The 24,026-nt window shown below is 37.5% G+C and overlaps 1 protein-coding gene across 3 annotated transcripts in view; it reads right to left on the bottom strand.

Annotated features, from left to right (window-relative positions):
• LOC134292063 (GATA-binding factor A) overlaps positions 1–24,026 on the bottom strand; it is a 223,808-nt gene that overhangs the window by 24,859 nt on the left and 174,923 nt on the right. For all 3 annotated transcript variants that reach the window (XM_062860771.1, XM_062860772.1, XM_062860770.1), the window contains exon 3: positions 17,676–18,030. In XM_062860771.1, the coding sequence (XP_062716755.1) occupies positions 17,676–17,898 (223 nt within the window). In that variant the 5' untranslated portion in view covers positions 17,899–18,030. The remainder of the gene's footprint in view (positions 1–17,675; positions 18,031–24,026) is intronic.

Below are 24,026 nucleotides of genomic sequence, written 5' to 3'. Positions count from 1 at the left end.
TCTACGATTTCCTTTAGAAGATTCTTCGGGAATTCCTTGAGGAATTTCTTTGAAATTGATTTAGAATATTCCTTGAGGAACTCCTTCGGAGTTTTCGTGAGGAACTCTTCCGAAAATTCCTTGAGGAATACCTTCAAAAATTCTTGGAGGAATTCATCCGGAAATTTCTGTGAGAATTCCTTCCAAAATTCCTGAAGCAATTCTTTCGAAAATATTAAAAAAATCCACTAAGTCTCATGAGATTCCCTTCTGAAATTCCATAAGGAATTTCTTTAAAAATCTTTCAATACTTCCTTGAAAAAACATTTCGGAAATTCCTGGAGAAATGCTTTTTGTGATTTTTTATTTCCTAGAGGAACTCATTCGAAAATTCTTTGAAGCATTCCTTTAAAAATGCCTTGATAAGGAAAATTCGGAAATTGTTAAAGGAGATCGTTTGAAATTTTTTTACATATGTCTGAAATGTCTTATGGAATACCTTCGGAAATTTCGTGAGAAATTGTTTGATAAGTTCGTTGAGGAATTTTTTCGGTTTTTTTTTAATCTTTACGAAATTCCTCAATGAATTCCAGCGAAAGATCCTTGAGAAGTTTCTTCGGAAATTCTTCAAGAAATTCCTTCAAAAATGTATTGCGGAACTCCTACGAAAACTTGAGAAACTTCTTCAAACATTCCTTCAGAAACACGTTTGGGGATTATGTGGAAAATCCTAAGGAAATTTTTTGAGGACAACCGTCAAAAATTTTTGGAGGAATTCATAATTCATAATTCGTTGAGGAACTCCTTCGGAAATTCAAAAGAAAATCCTTTGAAAATTCCTGGAGGAGTTCCTACGGAAATTCCTGTACAAACTCCTCCGGAAACTCATGGAGGAATTCTTCGGGAAAATCCTGGAGGAATTCCCTCGGAAATTTTTGGAGGAATTGCTTCGGAAATACCTGGAGAAACTTCTGGAGGGATTCCTTCGGAAATTCAAGGAGGAATTCTTTCAGAAAATCCTTGAGCAATTCCTTCGCAAAAGTCCTGGAGGAATTCCTTCTGAAATTTATGGAGGAACTCCTTCGGAAATTCGTGAAGGAATTCCTGGAGAAATTCTTTCGAAAATGAAATTTATGGAGGAATTCCTTCGGACATTCATGAAAGAATTCCTTCGGAAATTCGGAAATTTATGAAGGAATTCCTTCGGAAATGCCAGGAGGAATTCCTTCGGAAATTGCAGAAGGAATTTCTTTGAAAATTCCTGGAGGATCTCCTTCGGAAATTCCTGGAGGATTTCCTCCGGAAATTTCTGAAGAGATTCATCCAGAAATTCATCGAGGAATTTCTCAGGAAATTCCTGGAGGAATTTCTTTGAAAATTCGTGGAGAATTTCTTCAGAAATTCGTGGATGAATTCTTTCGGAAAATTTCTGGAGCAATTCCTTCGGAAATTCATGGAGGAACTCCTTCGGAAAAGGCTTTAGGATTTCCTTCGCAAAATTCCTGGAGGAATTCCTTCGGAAATTCATGGAGGCATTCCTTCGGAAAATCCTTTACAAATTCCTTGGCAAAATTTCTGGAGGAATTTGTTCGGCAATTCATGGAGGGATTTCTTCGGACATTCATGAAGGAATTCCTTTGGAAATTCCAGGAGGAAATCCTTTGAAAATTTCAAGAGGAATTCCCTTGAAAATTCCTGGAAGAATTCCTTCGGAAATTCCTGGAGGAATTCCTCCGAAAATTCCTAGAGTAATTCCTCCAGAAATTTGTGGAGGAATTTTTCCGAAATTTCCTGGAGGAATTTCTCCGGGAGTTCCTGTAGGATTTCCCTGGGAAATTCCTGGAGGAATTGCCACGGAAATTCCTGGAGGAATTCTCTCGGAAATACTTGAAGGAATTCCTTCGCAAAATTCCTGGTGGAATTACATCGGAAATTCATGGAGAAATTTCTTTGGAAATTTCCGAAGGAATTTCTCCAGGAATTTCCGACAGAATTTCTGAAGGAATTCTTCCTGGAATTGCCAAAAAAAAAACCCTTCAGGAATTTCCAAAAGAGTTTCTCCAGGAATTTCCGAAGAAATTTCCAAAGGAATTCCTCCAGGAATTTCCAATGGAATTCCTCCGGGAATTTTTAAAGAAATTCCTCCAAGAATTTCCGAAGGAATTCCTCCAGGAATTTCCGAAATAATTGCTCCACGAATTTCAGAAAGAATGCATGCAAGAGATTCCGGAGGGATTTCTCCAGGAATTTCCGAAAGAATTCCTGCAGGAATTTCCGAAGGGATTTCTCCATGAATCTTCAAACGAATTCGTCCAGCAATTTCCAAAGGAATTCCTCCCGGAATTTCCGAAAGAATTCCTCCAGGAATTTTTTAAGGGATTCCTAACGGAATTTGTAAAGGAATTCCTCCATAAATTTTTGAGGGAATTCCTCTTGGAATTTCCAAAAATAAAATCCAAAAAGACTTTCCGAAAAAAATTCTACAGGAATTTCCGAAGGAATACCTCCAGGAATTTCTGAAGGAATTCCTCCAGGATTTTGCGAAGGGATTCCTCCAAGAATTTTGGAAGGAATTTCTCCAGGAATTTCCAATGGAATTCGTCCAGCAATTTCCGATGGAATTCCTTCAGGAATTTCCGAAAGAACTCCTCCAGGAATTCCTAAAGGAATTTCTCCTGGAGTTTCCGAATGAAATCCTCCGGGAATCTCCAAAGGAATTCGTCCAGCAATTTACGAAGGAATTCCTCCCGAAACTTCTGAAAGAATTCCTCCAGGATTTTTTTAAAGGAATTCCTAATGGAATTTCCGAAGGAATTTCTCCCGGAATTTTCGAAGGAATAGGACAGATCGGTGAAGTACTAGATTTGTAGTAATGAGCTGAATTTTAGTATGGTGAGAAGGTAAATTCTTCGTTTCTGCTATGAAATGGTGCAAAAAGCGTGGGTATTATGATTCCTTGCCTAATTTCACGCTGTTTGAGCAAAACTTTGGGCAACAGTGTTGTTGTTTTCTCCATTTCTTGCAACATAAACAACATAGTTATCCAATGTTTTGCTCAAACTGCATCAAATTAGGCAAGGAATCATAATACCCACGTTTTTTGCACCATTTTATTGCAGAAACGGAGAATTGACCTTCTCACCATACTAAAATTCAGCTCATTACTACAAATCTAGTACTACACCGAACGTGCCCCATTCCTTCAGGATTTTCCGAAGGAATATTGCTAGGAATTTCCGACGGTATTCCTCCAGGAATTTCAAAAAAAAATCTAAAAAGAATTTCCGAAAGAATTCCTCCAGGAATTTCCTAAAGAATTCGTCCAGCAATTTCCGAAGAAATTCATCCAGTAATTGCCGAAGAAATTATTGCAGGAATTTCCGGAGGAATTCCTCCTGGAATTTCCAATGAAATTCGTCCAGCAAATTCCGAAGGAATTCCTCCCGGAATTTCCGTAAGAATTCCTCCAGGATTTCCTAAACGAATTCCTCCTGGAATTCCAAAGGAATCCGTCCATCAATTCCGAAGGAATTACTCCTGAAATTTCTCCAGGAATTTCCGAAGAAACTCCTTCTGGAATTTCCGAAGGAATTCCTCCAGGAATTCCGCTAGGAAGAAGAAGAATTTCCAAACAAAAACTCCACGACTTTCCGAAGGAATTCCTCCAGGACTTTCCGAAGGAATTCCTATAGCAGTTTTCAATGACACTCGTACAGCAATTTCCGAAGGAATTCCACCAGGAATTTCCAAAAGCATTCCTCCAGGAAGTTTGGAATTGTTTTGTCCAGGAATTTCGTAAGGAATTCACCTAAGGATTTCCTCACGAATTTCAATATGGATTTCTGAAAGAATTCCTCCAGGAATCTTCGAAGGTATTCATCCAAGATTTTCCCAAGGAACTGCCCCAGCAATTTCCAAAGGAATTCCTTCAGGAATTTCCGTAGGAATTGCCCCAGGAATTTCCGAAGGAACCCTTCAGGAATTTTCGAAGGAATTTCTTCAGGAATTTCCGAAGGAATTTGCGAAAGGATTCCTGCAGGAATTTTGGATGGAATTCCTTCAGGAATTTCCAAAGGAATTCCTTCAGGAATTTCCAAAGGAATTCCTCCAGGTATTTCCGAAGTAATACCCTCAGGAATTTTCGAAGATATTCCTTCAAGAATTTCCGAAGGAATTCCTGCATACATTAAAAAAAAAATACGAGGATGCAGGAGAATTTTATTTTTACTAGTCAAAAACAGCTCTGATCATCGGTTTTTCGGTTAAGTTAGAATATAGTTGCTCGGTCAGGGGGGGGGCACGGCCCCCCCTGCCCCCCCTGGCTACGCCCTTGTACAGATTTGGTACATAAAGAAAAGTAGTGCTACTAAGATAAAAGGTATGATATAACGCATAAATATTTGTTATTAGAATTCAAACGGATATGTTGAAGAATTAATTGTGTATGTCTTTACAAATGGTTACTGTTATACAAAACAACTGAACGAAGCAAGTGATCGTCGTAGTGCTCTGATGACTCTGGAACTTTTAACTTGTCCCAAGATCAAAATCAAAATGAACGGTCTCACTAGCCTGTTCGCCATATCGTCCTAATCCTGATCCAACGGAATTACAAAATTCTGGAACATGGAATCGCAGGATGTGGAACTTGGAACTGTTCGGAAGTTTCGCCTAGATCCAGTGTGCTGTAAATTCTTCAAGTGAGTCTTGGTAGCCAACTTCAAGTTTTTCTTGTAGGCAAGCCTTGAAAACGGCAGTGAAACTGTCGAGTACCTATACAAAATATATAATTAGTTACAGTTATAGTATGAGAAATTTTAATACATTCTTACAGATCGGAACATTCCGAGCGGCCCATTAAATTCCAACATGGTTCTTTTGTCCAGTAGTTTGTGGCAATGTCTGCCAGTGAATCCATATTTGCTGTGTCGTTGACAAAAACTGGCTTTTACCCACTGCTCAGCAGTTGCTGGATCGGCAGTCTCAACCGCCTTATAGACTGCATTTATTATCCCAAGAACGATATGGAGCACGGGAGGTGGACACAGCATCACTGTTGTTTGATCGGGTGACCCACATAGCAAAGGGTATTGAACACAATTATAAAAATTCTTTGCTCGTTTGTCGTCGGCACCATCATCTTCCCATTTTTTGTAATTGGTTCTGATTAACCCAAGCGTTCTTGGAATCATGCACTCTTGGGATAACTTCGATTTACTGTTTCCTCTCCTATTTTTTCATTTCTATGATTTTTTTTCGATGATAGACAACGTGATTTTGAATGATCCTCCACCACCATCCGCTCTTATCTTGAAGAATACGTCTGCTAGATACAACGATCGCACCTTCAGAATAAACTGTATTAACGCCTTGACACCGATACAATAAACTGCCGGTTTCGTTGACGCACATGCTTGCGGATTCTTCTTCTCTTTCTCCAAATCGAAAGAAATGCGAGTAATGAAAAAAAAAATTCTTTAAGCATCTGGTTCGCGTTTGTTATTTGTTGGGGTAAATTCGAGGGAACCTCGATATCCATACCCCGGAGAGCACTACTTAGTCCAAGGTTTTTCTGGTACTCAAATCGCATATGTTTTTGATAAGAAACATATCATCCATGGATAAAACTTTCGTACTGCGTGTAACTGCAGAACCCGTGACCCAGTGCGACGGATGTCTTCTTATGTTTGCTAATACAATAGTTCCATCTAAATCACGGTTCTCCTTCAAATACGCAGCATTACTGAATCGCCGGACCGTGAATCGCCTGTTACCATTTGCTGGAGGTTTTGCTGCCTCCCAACTCGAGTACACGAATGCCTTTTGCCCTTGGAAAGTTCGGAATAACAAATCGTACAAAGTTTTGCTGTTCGTACCTTTTTTGAATTCTCTGACACCGAAGGCCTCCCACATTTCTTAGAGTTGTTGATCTGATAGCTGCCGAACTGAGTCAAGGTCACACGAGCAGCCACACACACGTCACATTTACACAACATTCCACTCCTTGTAGATACACGTTGAACGTTTTTGTACTTGTGGACTTCCACGTTTTGATTTTCATTTATAGCAAATGAGCAACGACAGCAAATTTGCTTCGGGTAATACCCGCTTCTTACGTCAATGTTCGGCAGAAACCGATTTTTTACCAAGAGCACTGCTTTTTTCGGATATTTGTCTTAAATTTGATTTCTTGAGATACAAAACACAAACATTGCTTCGATTTTTCTCGTGAGTTCTAGGAGGCGTCATCTTTAAGCAGCGCGATTACAGGTTAGGTTCGAAGAAATTGCTTTCCAACAGATTTATGAGACGATTGTTTATATAAACCAACGAAACAACAACAATTATGCTAGCTATCACTGGTAAACTCTATCCAGCCTACTGCGTTTTGACGTTCCAAAGTTCCAGTTCAAAATTTTCAAAAATCAATTTTCAAAAAATGTCCAATTCATCATGTGTTACCTTATAAACTAATTGATCAACTTTTCAGCGTGACTGACCATTCGGTTCGCTAGGTATGTGCTCATGAAATTTTGTCGTGGCTTCGTTCTACTACCACCTTAAGAAGGCTTAGTCATTATAATAGCTAATATAACATCCTAATTTATTATGCTTTTGGTCGGAATCCGAAGTGACCGAACGTGCGAAAATTGTTTTTTTACCTACTTAGAAATGTCGCAACTCAATTTGGATTAGTGCATATTGTAGCTCTTAATTAGCTTAATGATGCGCAACAGAAAAACTAGATTCAAATTTACTTCGCAGCTGCATCTTCGCATGTGCTTCATGCGACGACTTCGATTTGGTGGTGCGACTATAATAATTAAGATATTGGGTTTCTCATTAATGTTTAGACTACTGTGATAATTTGAGAATCCACTGAATCATCATTTCCCAGCAAAATTTCACACTGATTAAAATTATTTTGTTTACCTGTTGTGCATGCGACGCCCCTGTATTGAACTCAACCGAACTTGTGCATGCCAGCCGCTGCGAAGTCGTGTGCGAAATTCGACTGTGATGATAATGAATTTCGGCCGAGTCTAAATGGGTGCAAATGTCGCAATATTCACACTGCATTTTTTTCGTATCTTGGCTAAATTAACGTTAATTTGAATGAAAAAAAAACTTCAAAACAAAAAAAGTTGCTCTAGACCCCCCGACAGTTTATTTTGGTCATAGTCGCAAATGAAAGGGAAAAGTCCAAACTTGCTTCTGTCCAATTTTGAGACATGCCGAATTTTTTTTTATATAGTTATACTAAAAAGACACCGTGAGGTACGATATTTCCAATACAAGTGACCCTCCAAAAGTTGCATGCAAGTTTACATAAAATGCTTAAATCTTTCAAATTTTATTTGGTAAAACGAAATATTTTGCATGAGTCGTTAATATAGATGTTAATCGATCAATTTACCTTTTGATTGCTTCAAAAAATATTTTTATTTTATATAGAATTTTCCAATGGAACTCCTTGAAGACTTTCCGCTATTTTTTCTGCGGAAATATTAGAACAGTAGTTGTAGAAAATTTATTGATGGAAATACTGCGGGAAGTTACGGTGGAACTCCTAATGTAATTACTGGTGATACTTCTAAAAAAAATCTGTGTGCAACTCATACAATGTTTTCCAAAGCAACTTCTAAATATTGGAATAATCGTTGAAATTTCTGGTGGAGCTGCTATAACTCTATAAAAGATTTTCCAAAGGTACTTTGAAGAGAATTTCCAGCAGAACTCCCACAAGTGTTCTCGGTGGTACTCCTGTTGGGAATTTCTAGTGGAACTCCCACATGATTATACGTTAGAACTTCGAGAAGAATCTCCAGTAAATTAAACTTTCAAAGGAATTCCTGACAGAACTTCTCTAAGGATTAAAAGTGAATCTTCCAGAGGAAATTTGCGATGGAACTCTTACAGAATTTTCCTGTGGAACACATAGAGAAGTAATTCGAGGAATATTTGAGGAAATTTTCCTTATAACTCTAAGAGGAATTTCTGAGAAGATTTTCGGTGGAATTTCAAGAAGAATTTGTACAAGAATTCCCGGTAAAACTCTGGCCGGGCTTCCCGATTAAACTTCGAGAAATAATAATTGGTGCAACTCCTAGAGAAATTCTCTCAGGAACTCCTAGACAAATCCCTACTGGAAGTTCTAGAGAGGTTCTTACTGTAACTCCTCACTGGTGGAACCTTCTACAGGAATTCTCGGTGGAAGTCTTAGAGGAGTTCCTATTGAATATATTGGATCAATTCACGATGTATTTGCTGGACAGATTCACGGTGGATCAACTATTACATTTTCTGGATATTAGCGGAGGAAGCCCTACAGGTGTTCACAGAGGATCTTCGAGTGGACATTCTGGGTTAACTGGCAGAACACCCTAAACAATTTTTGAAATGGAAGCCCAAAATTTCCAAAATCACATTTTATTGTATCGACAATATTTGCGCCAATACTGAACCGATTTTGATGAAATTTTTAGGGCATTAACTACACATAACATGCTATTTCTGGTTAAAAAATCAGCTATTTTTGTGAACGCAATCAAAAGTTATACATTATTTTGAGTGTATTTCTCCCCGAGCAGAGGGGAATATCAAATTAATAACTACGAAATCACAAAACCTGTTTTTATATCTTGTTTTGTTATTATTGAATTATCAAGGCATTACGTTTCCATAACATGTTTTGTTGGACAATCTTATTTTGTTATGACCAAGCAATTGGTATGCAGCCCTTAAATAACATTTCAATATTACATTCTGTTGTGGAACAAGTTTGGTTATTATTGTATTATTGAGAGTGCACAAATACTTTATGGTATTGCTATCTAAACTAAAACAAATTTTGAAACAAAACCTACGTCATTCTACAACGTTATTTACAGCATTTGAGGGAAAGCAACTGCATATTCACTCATCAAATTGTCTTCCTCTTCCATTTATCATTACATCCAAACTGAGACAAAGTGCATGCCCCATATCACTAGCTAGTATTCCGTGGGAAAAAGTTTGCATAATGCACCAGAAAAACTGTTTAACGATTTTTTGAAAAGTGCGCAAAGTTAGGCCCTATGTGCGCAAAGTATGGTACGCTTACGGTATCACATTTGATAAGAGGTGTGGTATATTACGTGACATGGAGGTGCTGTAATGTGTACAAAACAAAGTCCTTGCTGGGCGGCGCGAGGTTTTGCTAAATTTATGAAATTGACTGAGTTGTAGCTGAAAAGTACCCAAAATACCAGCCACTGCCCAAGTGGCGCAGTACCCTGCATACATCTAAACGAGAATATAGCAGATGATATTGAAGGTTTTTAAGGTTTTCAAAGGGACGTTCCAGATTCCGCCTTTGACATGTGAATTTCAATGATAAAAATGTCAAACTAATGGAGTAAACTTGTTTGAACGAAGCTAATACAGACAGCTGAATCCAAAATTGTAGATGGTTTTGAATGGGATTTTTCAGAAATATTTTGTATTTCACATGTTTTCCCTGTCGTTCCAGAGGATGAAGTCGGATCTACCTATTTGAAAGATAGGTACATGAATAGTGGAGGCCATACCCGACTAGATGAACATAACAAGAATATATCATAATTATATCTTAATGTGATATAACTAACAAATTATGTTATAATTTTGTTATGACATGGACTGTTTCAAACTTTTTCAAACTAAATTATAACAAAATATATTATAATCTTTTGTAACTAGTTTTGTTACAAATAAATCAGAACAAACTCTGTTATAACTTTGTTATTTTTGCAACTGAACAAAATAATCAGTTGCAAAAATAACATAATTATATCAGAATATGAAATAATTTTAATTTTTAGCTATATTACAAAAAATGAGAAATTTGATTAAGTATTCGTTTTTTTCATAGCTTGTACAGCAAAAGGTCGATGGATAGCAGGTAAAAGATCAGAAAATGCTTATAAGGAAACAGCTTTATTCTAAGTAATTGAAAAATTAAAAAAAAAAAACATTCAGTTGCTGTTGAGGGGTTGCAGTTTTGCTTGTTTTTCATTGCGTAGAATGCCGGAAGCGTATCCGGCTACCCTCAAAACAGAAAATTACTCATATTTTTCAACTTTGAACCGATTTAAGTGAACTTCGACTCGTTTGAATAAGAAATCTTTTTTTTTATTGATTGGTTATGCGAATAGAACGATTGGGTTACGCGGTATTCCCAAAAGTCCAAATTTTCTGGAACATATCCTTATGCTATTGAGGGGCCCAGATGCAAAGAGGTGTAAGTGGCCGTTTTGTCGAGTTTGAGCTGAACATATCAAAAAATCTTCAGATTTCAAGCTCACAAGAACTTTTTAAAGATTATTTTTATGATTAGAAAAATTACAGTAAATCAGAGAAAATTGGGTTGATATTGAAACTCCATACATTTTTAATGGGATGAAAAACTGGTGAAAAACTTCAAAGCTCATTTACTCGAAAGTGGGTTTTTGTAACTTACACCCCTTTGCTTCTAAGCTCCTCTATTCTAATATCGGCGTTGTTGGAGTTAGCGTATTGAAAAGATATGGTCTCTCGTGAAACATGCTTCGTAATTACACTGTTGAAAACGCTTTGACATCCACGTGCAGCACAACAGAACATGTGCTCGATGAACAAATTGAGATTTGAATTATGAAAATGCTACGGTCAACCTTGGCTTGGTCAGCCAAAGCAAAATCAAGAAATTGACATTTATGCTTCGTAATGATTACTTTGAAGTCAATACTTTGGGCCTAGGCTGGGCAGATATGCTATTGGTGATTTGATGGTGCATGAAGAAGAAGAAGAACGATGGTGTTTTGAAAAATCCTATATTTTTTATTTTACTCATTGCTATAATTTGAGTTTTGGGTAAATATAGCATCATAGCTATTGATATGTTTATCTTTGTATTAATTTCCTTCTTTCAATATCCCAGTCCCGTTACGGGACTTTTTCTACGATTCCCAATTCTTATAGGTTAAGTAAAATTTTAGCTTCAAAAAGTGATACATCTGCAAATGAGTTTTTTTCTCAAAATTGAGTAAACTTAGTTGAATTTATATGTCATTTTAACAGTACTGCTATTCTAACCTCTAATTATAACGTCAAAAAGTACCGAACAGACTATGTATTACGAAGTAATGAATGTTAGTGAGAGTGGAGATAGCAAATATGGTACCTACTAAATAATTCTAATCAATAAAAACGTCAACTATACAGGCAATTCTGCTCAATTGATGATTGCATTTGTCTATTATAACTTTTTTCTTTCGATCTATTATTATTCGATCATATATCGTTTGACATTATGTTATAAATATCTTTTTTCATTACTAAAAATAATCTAAAACAGAATAAAACTAAACAGCATCTGCAGAAGTAATCATATCGGCATATGATATAATTACCTTTTACCTTCGCTCACGTAGGTACGTGTATAATCGCCGTTCTCACAACGCGAACAAAACAAAAAATAAAAAAAAATCATCTCCGTCTGGAAAGAATCTTTGTCGCCGCCAAAATGCACCCCATGACGAAGCTCAATCATAAATAGTCGACTAGCAACTTTTTCATCGTTCTCTTTGTTCCGAAACAGCCGACGACGGGCCATGCGAACGCCACCGACGCCACCACTGTTATTAGTGTTACAGTGCACATGTCTGCGCACCGCGATAGCGCTGTTGGTAAGAGAGAGAGGTTCATTGTTTGATCTTGCATTCAAATCTCTGTCTATTTTTGTCCTGCGACTGGCAAACATGAAATGGGGGAATAGGGAAACTGGCAATACGTAGAACCAGTAAAGCTTCTATCGTCCCTCACTCCAAGTGCTGTAATAGCCTCATTGGTAAAGGCGACTGAAAATTTACGATGGCAGGATCGGAGGTTCAAATCCCGTCCATGTTTGTAAGTTTTATAATGAATTCGAAATTTTTTTTATGTGACCTATTATTTTCTAAAAATAGAATAACACACTTAAAATAATTACCCAAAAATGAGTAAAAAAAAGTTAGTTTTTACCCTAATTTTGCTTTCGGAATGTTATCAATAACTCTTTAATATCAAAATTTGTTATTGAAATATTTCCCAAATTCACTGTTATTAAGTTGTTATTGCCACTTACAAAACATGTTATTAAATTGATTTTTCAGGAACAAATTTTTGTTATGTGACTTGTTATTTTGCCGCTTATGACAGACAAGTTTATAACTCAAAATGTTATGTTAATAACATGAAAATTACTAATTCCATTATGCAGTTATTTTGCCAAAATAACGCACTTTGTTATGCTGTTGTTATTCTCTTCTGCTCGGGTCTATAGAAACATTTTTGGAAAAATTCTTGGAAGAACTTCTGAAGAACTTTTTGAAAAAAATCGCTGGAAGAATCCCTGAAGCAATTTCTGGAGGAACCTGACGAGGAATGCCTGAAGGAACTTTTAGACAAACTCCGGGAGGAATTCCTGGGTAAATTTCTGAAGGAATTCATGAGGATTTTTTGGAGAAATTGCCATAGGTATTGTGGAGGTATTCCTGGAGGCTTAGAGCAATCCCAAGAGGAATTCCTGAAAGAGTGCCCTGAGAAACCCCTGGAGAAATTTTTGGAGACATGCTTGTAGGAGTTCCTGGAGGAATCTCTAGAGAAATTCCTTGAGGAATTCTTGTTTAGGACTCTCCACTTTTTCAAAAATGTTCTCTGATTCTCAAGTCCACCACCATATTTTGATTGGCATCCTAAAAGAAGTAACTGGTCAAAATTTCAGTCAGTTTTCCGACTATTTTCGAACTTTAAAAGTCATTACTACACTAGAACTTGTCAAAAATTAATTCTTTAAGCATAAATTGAACACACATGATTCCTCCAGGAATTCCTCCCAAAAGTGCTCCTGTAGTACTTCAAGGAAATCCTTCAGGGATTCACCATTAGAGTGGGTCAACGTTGTATGGAGAAACTTTAAATTTGATCGCTTCAACTCGGAACAAAGCTTTTTCAATCTGTATTGGCGGCCAAAACAACTGCGCAAAATTTGGAAGCGATTGGGTGCCTCCCCGTATTCCGCATTGCGATTGAAATTTGTATGGAAGTTAGTATGGGAAAACGTACTTTTTTTGCATTTTATTCATTAGTTGAATTCCTTTGTCTAATACCATGTAACTAATTACGTTAAAGTACAGCCTAGGATATGCCGAAAAGCTTTGTCGAAGACCGCAAAGTGATGCGACGCTTGTGAAAAAAGTTATTAGCTTGGTAACTTAGGCCAAAAATTAAGATTATATTATTGATGTTATTCCTTCACATGTTAAATGTTAAGCACCACCGGGTAATCTGTACGTTATAACTTTTTTCACATCTGTCGGATTACTTTGCGGTCTGCGGCAAAGTTTTTCGGCATATCCTAGACCTAGGCTATACTTCAACGTCGTTAGTTAGATCGTTTTAGACAAAAAAAATCAATTTAGGAGAAAAACGCAAAAAGCACGTTTTTCCATACTAAATTCAATACAAATTTCAATCGCATTGCGGAATACGAGGACGCAGTCAATCGCTCCCAAATTTTGCACAGTTGTTTTGGACGCCAAAAGGAATCGAAAAAGCTTTGTTTCAAAAAATCGACTTTAACCCAGTCTATTCACCATGCAATGTATAGTATGGTGAAACTTTCAGGAAGAATTTCTTGAGGAATCACTAGAGAACTTGCTAGAGGAATTCCCGGACGAATCCTATGAACTTTTAGAGAAATCCTTGCAAGAATTCCCAGAGGAATCTTGGAGGAATTTCTGGAGGAATCCCTTGTGGAATTCTTGGAGGAATCCCAGGAGGAGTTTCTGAAGAAATCCCAGAAGATAGTACTGAAGATATCGCTGAAATTCCAGAGGAAATCCTGAAAAGAGTAAGCAGCAGAGGAACTTTTGGAGCAATCCCTGAAAGAGTTCTGAAGAAATCCCTGGATGAAGCTTGAAAGCAATTCCTAGAGGAATTCTTAAGGAAATCCCCAGACAACCATTAATCGTATAAGAGGTTGTATTGGATGATAAACTGGAGGCCATATGCGTGCATGCCTCCATTTAAGCGCATGTAAATTGTACGCATATCGCCTCCACTTTAACATCCTGTGCAACATCTTATACGATCACTGGTTGACTGGGTCTCTAAACAGTTCCTGGAGAAATTGTTAGATCAATTCCTGGAGAAGTTTCTGGAAGAATTCCAGGAGGGATTCCTGAAGGAATCCTAACAAGAGCTCTCGGAGGCAGATTCAAAAAAAAAAAAAATCCTGGAAGTTGTTTCCGAAAGAATCACAGAAGGAATTTCCAGGTGAATCCCTCGAGGAATTTTGGAGAAATTTGTGAAGAAACCCCATGATGAATCCCGGAAGCAATCCCATGAGGAATTCCTTAGGGAATCTCAGGAGAACTTTCTTAGCGGATTCCTGGAAGAATTTCTGTAGGAATCCCAGGGAAAATCCTTGAAGGATTTTTGGAGAAATTCTCAAAAGAAACCTTCAAAACAGCTTATGAACCATCACTTGGGGAATCTTTAAAGATATCCCAGGTCAAAATCCCAAAAAAACTGTCTGGTCGAATCTCTGGATGAATTCTCAAAGGGATCTCTGGATAAATTCAAGATGGAATCACTGCAGCAAGCTAAGGAAAAATTCCTGGAGGAATTGCTCATACTCATATGGTTTACGAAACTAGAAACAAAGCTTTAACAGTATTACAAGTTTTATTTTTGTCTCAAATATGCTATTTTAACTTGTTAAGAGTGATCGCAGCAAGCCGTGGCTGCGAACGGTCGCGTGGTTTGACAGAGGCGTTTCGTCGCGTTTTTTTTTTTCGCTTGAATCGGCGTATGAAAATTTGATTCCGCTGTTGGTGCTACGCCTTCCGATATAGATTTGAGTATGTTTGCCGTAGTTTTGGTGGAATCTGTATGCGTGTGAAGATTATGTAAAATTTGAAATTGATGAGAAAATGTGCATTATCCAGTGATAACATTCTCTTCCACCCTCGGATATCGGTGGTCAAAGAGTTTTAATTGCAACTGTGTAGAATGCCGTCGTAATAGGGAGTACACGTAGTTAGCGTAGTTAGCGGGAGTACACGTAGTTAGCTTTCTATACAAAACTGAGCGGTTGGTACGAGATGTCCCCGCTTAATGGTTTTATTGTATAATCAATAACGCTGCACAGTAGGCCTGGCCGCTTTAATGTTTGTAATGCATTTTCGATGTACGGCAAGCATTAATAATGACAAGAAAAATGGTAGATGTAGTCGATTCTACAGGGGATAGACAAAATGATCGGGACAGGCAAAATTTTCACTTTCCAAAAAATGTTCAACTAGCTGTAACTTATCGAAAAGTGCATCAAATATTCTCAAATTTTTACTGTAAGTTCTTCAACTAGTTGTGTATCAGTGGAAAAAAATTGGAAAAGATCGGACAATTCTTCACGAAGTTAGAAAGATTTTTGAAAAAGATAAAATTATTCGATAGCTAACTTTGAGCTGTTATATCTCCGGATTCAATGAACCGATTGCAATGAAATTTTGACCATTCATGACTTATATAATGAACTCTTAAAAACATTTAACTTAATTTGAAATTTTGAACAAGCGAAAAAATTATAGCGATTTTATTTTTTTCACGATTTTTTAGTAAATTGGTCTATTTATAATATGCATCCCATTACTTTTTCAATTTATTGGCGTCTATGTTGTTACTTTCCTTCAAAACGCATTTATATATAAGTCAATTAGAGGGAAACTAAATGAACTATAATTTGCATCTTGAATTTTGAAACGATGTTGATGTTTTGGATAATTTGGTGTTTTTTTAGAAAAATGATCTAATCGTTATAACTTTCTTCCGTGTTAAGAATATTAAGTTAAGTCAATGGTTTTTCATAGCTCATTATACAAGTCATAAATGGACAAAATTTCATTGCATTCGGTTCATTGAATCCGGAGATATAATAGCTCAAAGTTGGCTATAGGATAATTTTACCATTTTCAAAACATTTTACAACTTCGTGAAGAATTGTCCGATCTTTTCCAAATTTTGTCCATTGATACACAACTAGTTGAGGAACTTACAGTAAAAATTTGAGAATATTTGATGCACTTTTCGATAAGTTACAGCTAGTTGAACATTTTTTGGAAAGTGAAAATTTTGCCTGTCCCGATCATTTTGTCTATCCCCTGTATCATTTTCCAGGATTCTTTCAATGAATGGCTGTGTATGTGTAGACTAGACTAGACTAGACTAAATGTGCTATTTTAACTTGTTAATATTCCCATTAATGCACATTTATAGGGTTCTGGCAGAATAGAGGCCCGAAATCCTATTTCGATTGCCAACATTCAGGCCATTGCGGGCCTTGTTTAAGTACTAGAGATGTAAACCTTTCCCTGGCACAGACTTCAAGTTATAGAACTCTAGTGATGAAACCCGAATCAGGATGCCCCTTGGGATGAGAAATTTCTGGAAGAAAATCAAGCTATTAAAGCAATTGATGCTGCGAACAAAAGGCAAGCTGCCAGAGAAAATACGATTACATGATTGACCAACAACATTAATGAAACCTCGTCATCCTGACATCGGAAATTGTTATCCACTAGGGTATCAGGGCAAAATTTAAGTTCTGTGTTGTATGTGTCCAAGTGTGATGTTCTAGTTTAATACGCATTTATAGTGTTCCACTACAATATTTTATATTTTAAGATGCATTTGTAGTGCATCATTATTTTTTCGTAATTACAGTCATTTAGATTCCTCAAAACTGCAGTGCCTGTTTGCATATTCACATATCGGGCGCCCATACCGCTTAAAGGTCATCTCAAGTCAGCCCCTTCCCCCCTGACCCCCCTCATGAAGAAAATCCTAACTACGCCAATGATTTTACGGCTCTGAGTCGAACAATCATGTAACGGTGAAACAATGCATTCTGAAGAAAAATGGAAATTAGATATTTTTGAATCGAAAAAAAAATCGAATGTGAAAAATTGATTCGATAAATTTTGTAGAGCTTCAACATCGATTCATAAAATCGATTAGGGAATCGCGCCACTTGGGCGGTGGCTTCTATATTCGTCTGTTTTCCACTATAACTCAGTCAAACTTGAACCAATTGACACAACTTTTGGAATGTGGTGAGATAGGTATAGTATCTACCCGTGTACAACATTTCAAGTCAATTTGTTCAAAATTGACTGAGTTATAATGGAAAACAGACGAATATAGAAGCCACCGCCCAAGTGGCGCGATACCCTATTCGAAATAGAAACATCATTGTTGCGAACATCGATTTAAAATTTCCCAACGCTCCTGCAGGATATCCCAGTGGAACACCTAGCTAGAGGAATAATCGATGTAACTCCTATAGAAATGCTGTGTGAAATCCCAGCACGTTGTACTCCAAGAGCATGTCTATGTAGAATGTAGGTCTAATACAAATATGGACACATACCCTACCTCCTGGTTAGAATGTTCGCTATACATAACTGTAAAATTTTTGTATTAAAAAAAAAAACAAAAAAAAAAAAAAAAAAAAAAAAAAAAAAAAAAAAAAAAAAAAAAAAAAATTACAAAACTAATAATTTTAACCACAGCCACGTGTCGCATGGCTTAGCCAAGGAAGTCCCCGCATTTCAGCATAAATTCCGTTAGATTGTCGTTAAATAAACCCCACATACCGAATCCATCCGTGGGCCACCCATTCTGCGTCGGGAAGTTTGCCGCGTGTCCGTACTGCGAGTGGCCCAGTGCCCGATTCGAGGGAACGTAGACCGGTGCGTTGGCGGCTGCAGCTGCTGCCGCGGCTGCCGAGGCCGTTTGGTGATAGGACCCGGAATTACCCGTCGCTACCGCAGCTGCTGTCATGTCGGAGTACGCGGCCGCTGCAGTCGAGTGAAACATGATCCGCTGGTACCAGCCACTAGAAACTGGTGTACCGTTCGTTTGCTGCTACTTGCGAGGGGAGCAGCGATTAATGACCTGTAATTGACTCGGTGCAATGCGACGAAGAGCTGCTACAAGCGGGGAATGTGCCTGGAATTTGAAGACGGAGAAAAAAGTGTGAAATTAGGGTTAGTGTTTTCTTATTTTGAGAAATTCTTCAGATAGCTGTTGGCGGTTAGATTACACAGGGACCAGACTGATTGTCATTTCCTAGTTATTAGACAAATAAATTCAATTGGTAAAAAACATCCTGCAAGACTTTTAACCTTGTGTTGGAGTTAGCAAGCTATGAAGATGAAGTCTTAACTTTTCAGTTAGAAAAATAACTGCACAAGGGTATTAAACTGGAAACTGGAAGCATTTCCTCATTTTTTTGGTTTTTGATTTTTCATAAAATAACGAAGCAATATTTTCAAAATCGGTTTTCGTGCACATATAGAGTATGGATCAAGGTATCTCCTGATTTTTTTCCAGGTGAAAAATGTTTTTCGTTCTAAAAACATTTTCCATCTGAAAAAAATTCAGGAGATACCTTGATCCATACTCTATATGTGCCCGAAAACCGATTTTGAAAATATTGCTTCGTTATTTTATGAAAAATCAAAAACCAAAAAGTGAGGAAATGGATCCAGTTTCGCCTTAAGATAAGCTGTTACTTTCGCTTGTACTTATGGCGCAAATTACCATGCTTTCAGTTACGTCATCCCTAGTGCTAATAGTCTATATTTAGCACTCATTTTTTTTTTCAATACGCCACAAGCAAGCTGAAGAACAAATGCCTCTGATATGGAAATATGTATGTTTCAACACGCAATTCGTACTCACGCGGCCTTATCGTGGCAGCACATGTGTTTTTGTCTTTGATATCAGCCAAACGTTGCCCACTATGATGATGATGGTTATTGTTTCTTATCTCCCGCAGGGGAGTTTGCAAAGGAATTGCTGGTTGAGCTCGCTGTTCGCAACGAGAGGAAAAAAGCGCGCAGTCAGCAAAGTGGCTCGTTTTTTTTCCTCTCTCTCTGGTAAACCACTTTACGGTAGCATACCGATACCCGCCGATACCAGCATATCAATACGGGTCGGTGAAGATTATGCCGTCTGGTCGTCGGTGGTGTTCGCTACAGCTGGAAAAAAGTTACCGAACCATGATGAATCAGCCCTGCGCGTTGACTAATGCATATGCCGTAGTTGAGGTCTCGCCGAGTGAGTGTTGGGTTCATCGTTCTGTGACAACGAAATTTGAAAACAATGGCATCACATTTTCTTTCCAGCTGATAACACCGAATTCTAGCAACACTATTGGGAGCTGCGTGGAGACATTTCATGACCGGAAGTTATTAATCGTGTTCTACCAAGCCATGAAGAAGAACGATACGGGTACACTGAAATTCTGACACTGCAGTACTACACTGTGCTATATGGTGGTTTAGTACGTCTATGGCAAATAACAACTGGGATGATTGATTGCATGACTGAATTTGTTAGTCTATCATTACTGTTTTTTAATATAGCAATACTCCAGCGAAACGGAAGCATTGAAGTGGATTCCCGTACATCGTAAGACAAAATAGATATCCTTGGAGTAACACTCCACGCCCCAATGAACACTCAATTGGAAAACCTGTGCGACCGTTGAGGGATTCGTATCCAATTACCATATCGATAAATCTATGGCTGGTAGACTATCGGTGTTCACTTCTGACTTTGCCGTGGATGTCGGTCCTGCAAATGGATGGCAGTTGACACGTGTTTTACGTCCTTTGCTGTGACACTTTGCGTTTGTTTTTTATCTACCGGGCCATGGGGGAAATTGAAGACAGTAGACGGATACAGGGAATTTAAAGTATAATTGAGATTAGTTTATAGAGTAAAGTGCGGCAAATGTTCGAGTGGGGCAAGAGTTTCTTTTGAAGTTTTTAAGCTTAATTCAAATTATATCTTTCGGGTGTCAAGGTTGTTCGAAGTCTTTTTGAATAAGAGAGTTCCACTCCAAAAATTATGAAAATTGATCAATATTTCGAAAAGTTATGACAAAATGTTGGTTTTTGATCAAAAAATTGTAATATTTGTAATTTGTAAAAATTGTAATTTGGCGGAAAACTACTAATTTTTGGTGAAGTAAATTTAAACCTTGTTTTGGATAAAATCCAGATCGAATTTTCAAGTGTATTCCAGTTCCAACATCAAATATTAATTGGTTTTAGGTACCTATTCCAATTACCAATGTGTCGAAATAGTGTGCTACGGTTAACGAAATACCACAAACACTAAATTCGAACTTTTGTCGCAGTGGTGGGGCAAGAGTTCAAATTAGACACACACATACAAAAGGTGTTGTAACTCAAAATTGAAAAGACATTTGGCGTAACTTTGTTCAGCAAAATTTTAGCTCATAGAATCACCACACAGTATTCATTTATTTGTATCTGCTTCGATTTCTTGAAAAAAAAAAAAACAATTTTCAACTAGGGTCGAACTTTTGCCCCACCATACTCTACGTCTACACCACTATCAAGATGATTTAAATTGATTTTGAATTATTATCTCCGCAGCACCAAATCGAAATCGCGGCTCGTGTGACTCGCGAAGTTACAGATGCAAATTACATTTGAACCGATGGTTGTTGGCATTGCGCATCATCCAGCTTATCAAGAGTTACAATATGGACTCATCCGAATCCAGTTGCGACACATACAGGGGATGGCCAAAATGTTTGGGATAGGCAACTTTTTTTTCTCCCACAAAAAAGTTCAACATGCTATAACTTTTCATAGAGCGCATCACAAAATCTCAAATTTTGACTGTTTGTCAACCTACTATATGTGCATCATTGGTACAAATTTGGGCTCGATTGATTAATATTTCGCAAAGTTAGAACCGTTCGGGTAAAACACTATTTTTTAGACAACTCATTTTTGGGCTGTCATATCTCGGAAACCAGTGAACCGAATTGAATGAAATTTTGAACGTGCACTAACAATATGTAAATGCTTCAAAAACTATTAAAACATAGGTACTTTTTGAACGTTGAAAAAAGTTATCATGGATTGACACTTTTTGGATTTTTCTCAAAAAAATGTATTTTTTTTTACATCAATGTCAATAAATTTTCGTGTTGATATCCAAAGATTTTCCACTTCTGTTCTCAAATTAACTCTTATCATTTATATTAGAGCCTATTTAGATTGAAGGAAGAACACATTTAATAATTTTTGTGTGGTATTGTAAATTTGACTTATTTTACTTTATATGGGTAAAAATTTCAACCCAGTATAACTTAATTCATCGTAAGAAAATATTACATTTTATAGCGTCGTATAAAGTATCAATATATTGTTGATAAACGTTAAAAAATTCATTCAATTCGGTTCACTGGTTTCCGAGATATGACAGCTCAAAAATGAGTTGTCTAAAAAATAGTGTTTTACCCGAACGGTTCTAACTTTGCGAAATATGAATCAATCGAGCCCAAATTTGTACCAATGATGCACATATAGTAGGTTGACAAACAGTCAAAATATGAGATTTTTTGATGCACTGTATGAAAAGTTACAGCATGTTGAATTTTTTTGTGGGTGAAAAAAAGTTGCCTATCCCAAACATTTTGGCCATCCCCTGTAAAAGTGGGTGAAACCCCAATTTCCGCTTCGGATTTCAAGCAAAAGCATAATACATGCGATTCAATCAAAAATTTTCTTTTGATCTGTGTAGTTCTAAATATCAGCTTATTTTATCTACACCGGCCAGAAGCCCATATTAGTGTATGTAGGTTTGACCTTTCTCGTTTTAAGAATGGGAAGGAGGATTCATTTGATATTTCGACCGTTATTTTGGTTAATGCACGATATTGAAACAAGTAAAGGTGTACACCAAAACCTTCACTTGAGGAATTATCAGAGTCGTTTCAATGCGTTTCAGGTGTCTATAGTGGGTTACAAGAGGTTTCAGAGGGTATCAGGGGAGATTGAGGGGTTTCAAATCCACATGTGCGCCGAAGCACATTTCACCGGTAGCGGAGTAGATAACAATTGACGGCAGCGGCAGCGGTGACGCCGATGTCACACCGTTCACCGTATTTGGCGGGTAATTATTTTTTTTTGTATTTTATTTTCTTGATCTGTTATTTTTATTAGTCCTGGCGCATGCCTGTCCAATTTATATTTCTAAAACTCGTTATAGACAAGAACTGTCTGTCTGATGCTGGAACCGGACAATTTCTAGAACACCATATGCTGCTATCGTTCGGTTGTTTAAACTTCATGATTGTTTAATAAAAATAGAGTCTACCTATAGCAGTTGTTTAGAGATTCCTTCTGAAATTTCTCTAATAATTTCTCAAAGAATTCTGGAATTATTACAGGAACCCTTTACATGCTTTCAGCAAGAATTCTTCCAAAGATACCTCAGGATTTTTAAGATTTTTTTCCGAGAATTCCTTTACAGATGGTTAAAGCCCGTGACTATCACGCCGAGGACCTGGGATCGAATCCCACTCCCGACAAACTCACAAAATGTGAGTTCTTCTTTCGGAAGGGAAGTAAATAGGTGGGTCCCGAGATGAACTAGCCCAAGGCTAAAAATCTCGTTAATACAGATTAAAAAAAAAATAGAGGAATTCCTCTAGCGAATACTTCAGAACAGTCCTGCAGAATATCAGTGTCAGTGCCTGTTTTTCAGCCGAAAATGAATGACGTTTTCAGTTCCTCGGTGTGAGAAATGACAGAGTCCGAGAGCTCCATTCGTGAGCAACCCAACAAGGTAAATAGTCCATTTTACGAGCCGATTTTATGAATGAATTTTGACAGGAGGTAGCGTCCAATAACCCGTGAAAACCAATATCATCATCAACATTGTTGTCACTTCGTGAAATGGCTCATTCCCAATCATCCACACACTACTCATGCTGAAAGGCCATTCGTCTCAAGCGGTGGCTGGTGAGAGTGAGTGCCCTATACACTACCACGGGTGAAAACACTCAACTACAGAGAATTGAATGGAAATAGCCCTGTCTGCTCTCGCTTTCAGCACGCTGCGTGCGAGTGTGAGCAGTGTTGGTAAAAACTCACATTCTCAAATCTCATGCTAGAGTTGTTTCACGCGCGATTCTTGACTCGCCAAACTCACCGCCGAAAAAATCATGCACGAGTTGACTCGCGATTTCACTCATTGCTTTATTTCTTGGTATTCTTTTTACTTACATCGATGTTTTTAGGATTATATGATAGAACAAAAGCAAACCTATCGTACAACAACATTGGATGTCGTTTAAATTGATTTGGATTCGTTTTACAAGCGAACGAGATTTCGGCGCTTGACTCGTGAGAGCGAGATTTTGCATAAATATCTCGCGCGTGAGAAAATGATTCAGAATCGCGCGTTTGCTCACGCAGGAGTGGTTCATGAGTGTGCTTTGAGTGTGATTTTACCAACACTGAGTGTGAGTACCTATTTCATTTCGCTCCCATGTTGCTGATCGGAAAGCAACATTGACAGGATAACCAAAACGGAGAAAATGAAAAAAGCAAAATATCGCTATCAAAAAGGCCTGTCGAAAAATTGCAGCACTCATAACAAGTGAAATCAATAAATGTCACAAAAGGTAAGATTGTCTTATATTTTCATAAACATCAAGAAATTGGTAAATGTCTTCTACTTTAAATGTTATCATACAATCATATTCCATAAATAAATATATTTATCACTATGCCTGAGTGAAGTAAAATGGCCAACTTCTTATCTTCAACATATTGCGGAGCAAGGCAGAGTCCTTTCCCACTTATTGAGACATCCTTCTATATGGTGTGATGACTGAATGAACAGCAGGCTTGATGACATGATCATTTTATACATTAATGATTGAATGAAATCTGCAGTTCAGCTGGTTCCATACATGTAGAGAGGACGACAGTCTATTTGTCTAATGACTAAGCGAAGAACAGCCCCAATTAACAAACCAGCTGCTTTTATACAGTAATTTTTGTAATGTTGCCAAATTCACAAAACAGCAGCGCTTTAAAGCATTTTATAGAACAGTCTCACAGCTAAAAGCTGTGATGAAGAAACTGTTGTCGCAGCCACACAGTTTG

Source organism: Aedes albopictus, chromosome 3 (assembly GCF_035046485.1).
Source record: "Aedes albopictus strain Foshan chromosome 3, AalbF5, whole genome shotgun sequence".
In the NCBI taxonomy this organism is placed as follows: Eukaryota; Metazoa; Arthropoda; class Insecta; order Diptera; family Culicidae; genus Aedes; species Aedes albopictus.
This window is presented reverse-complemented; position numbering and strand designations above follow the sequence as displayed.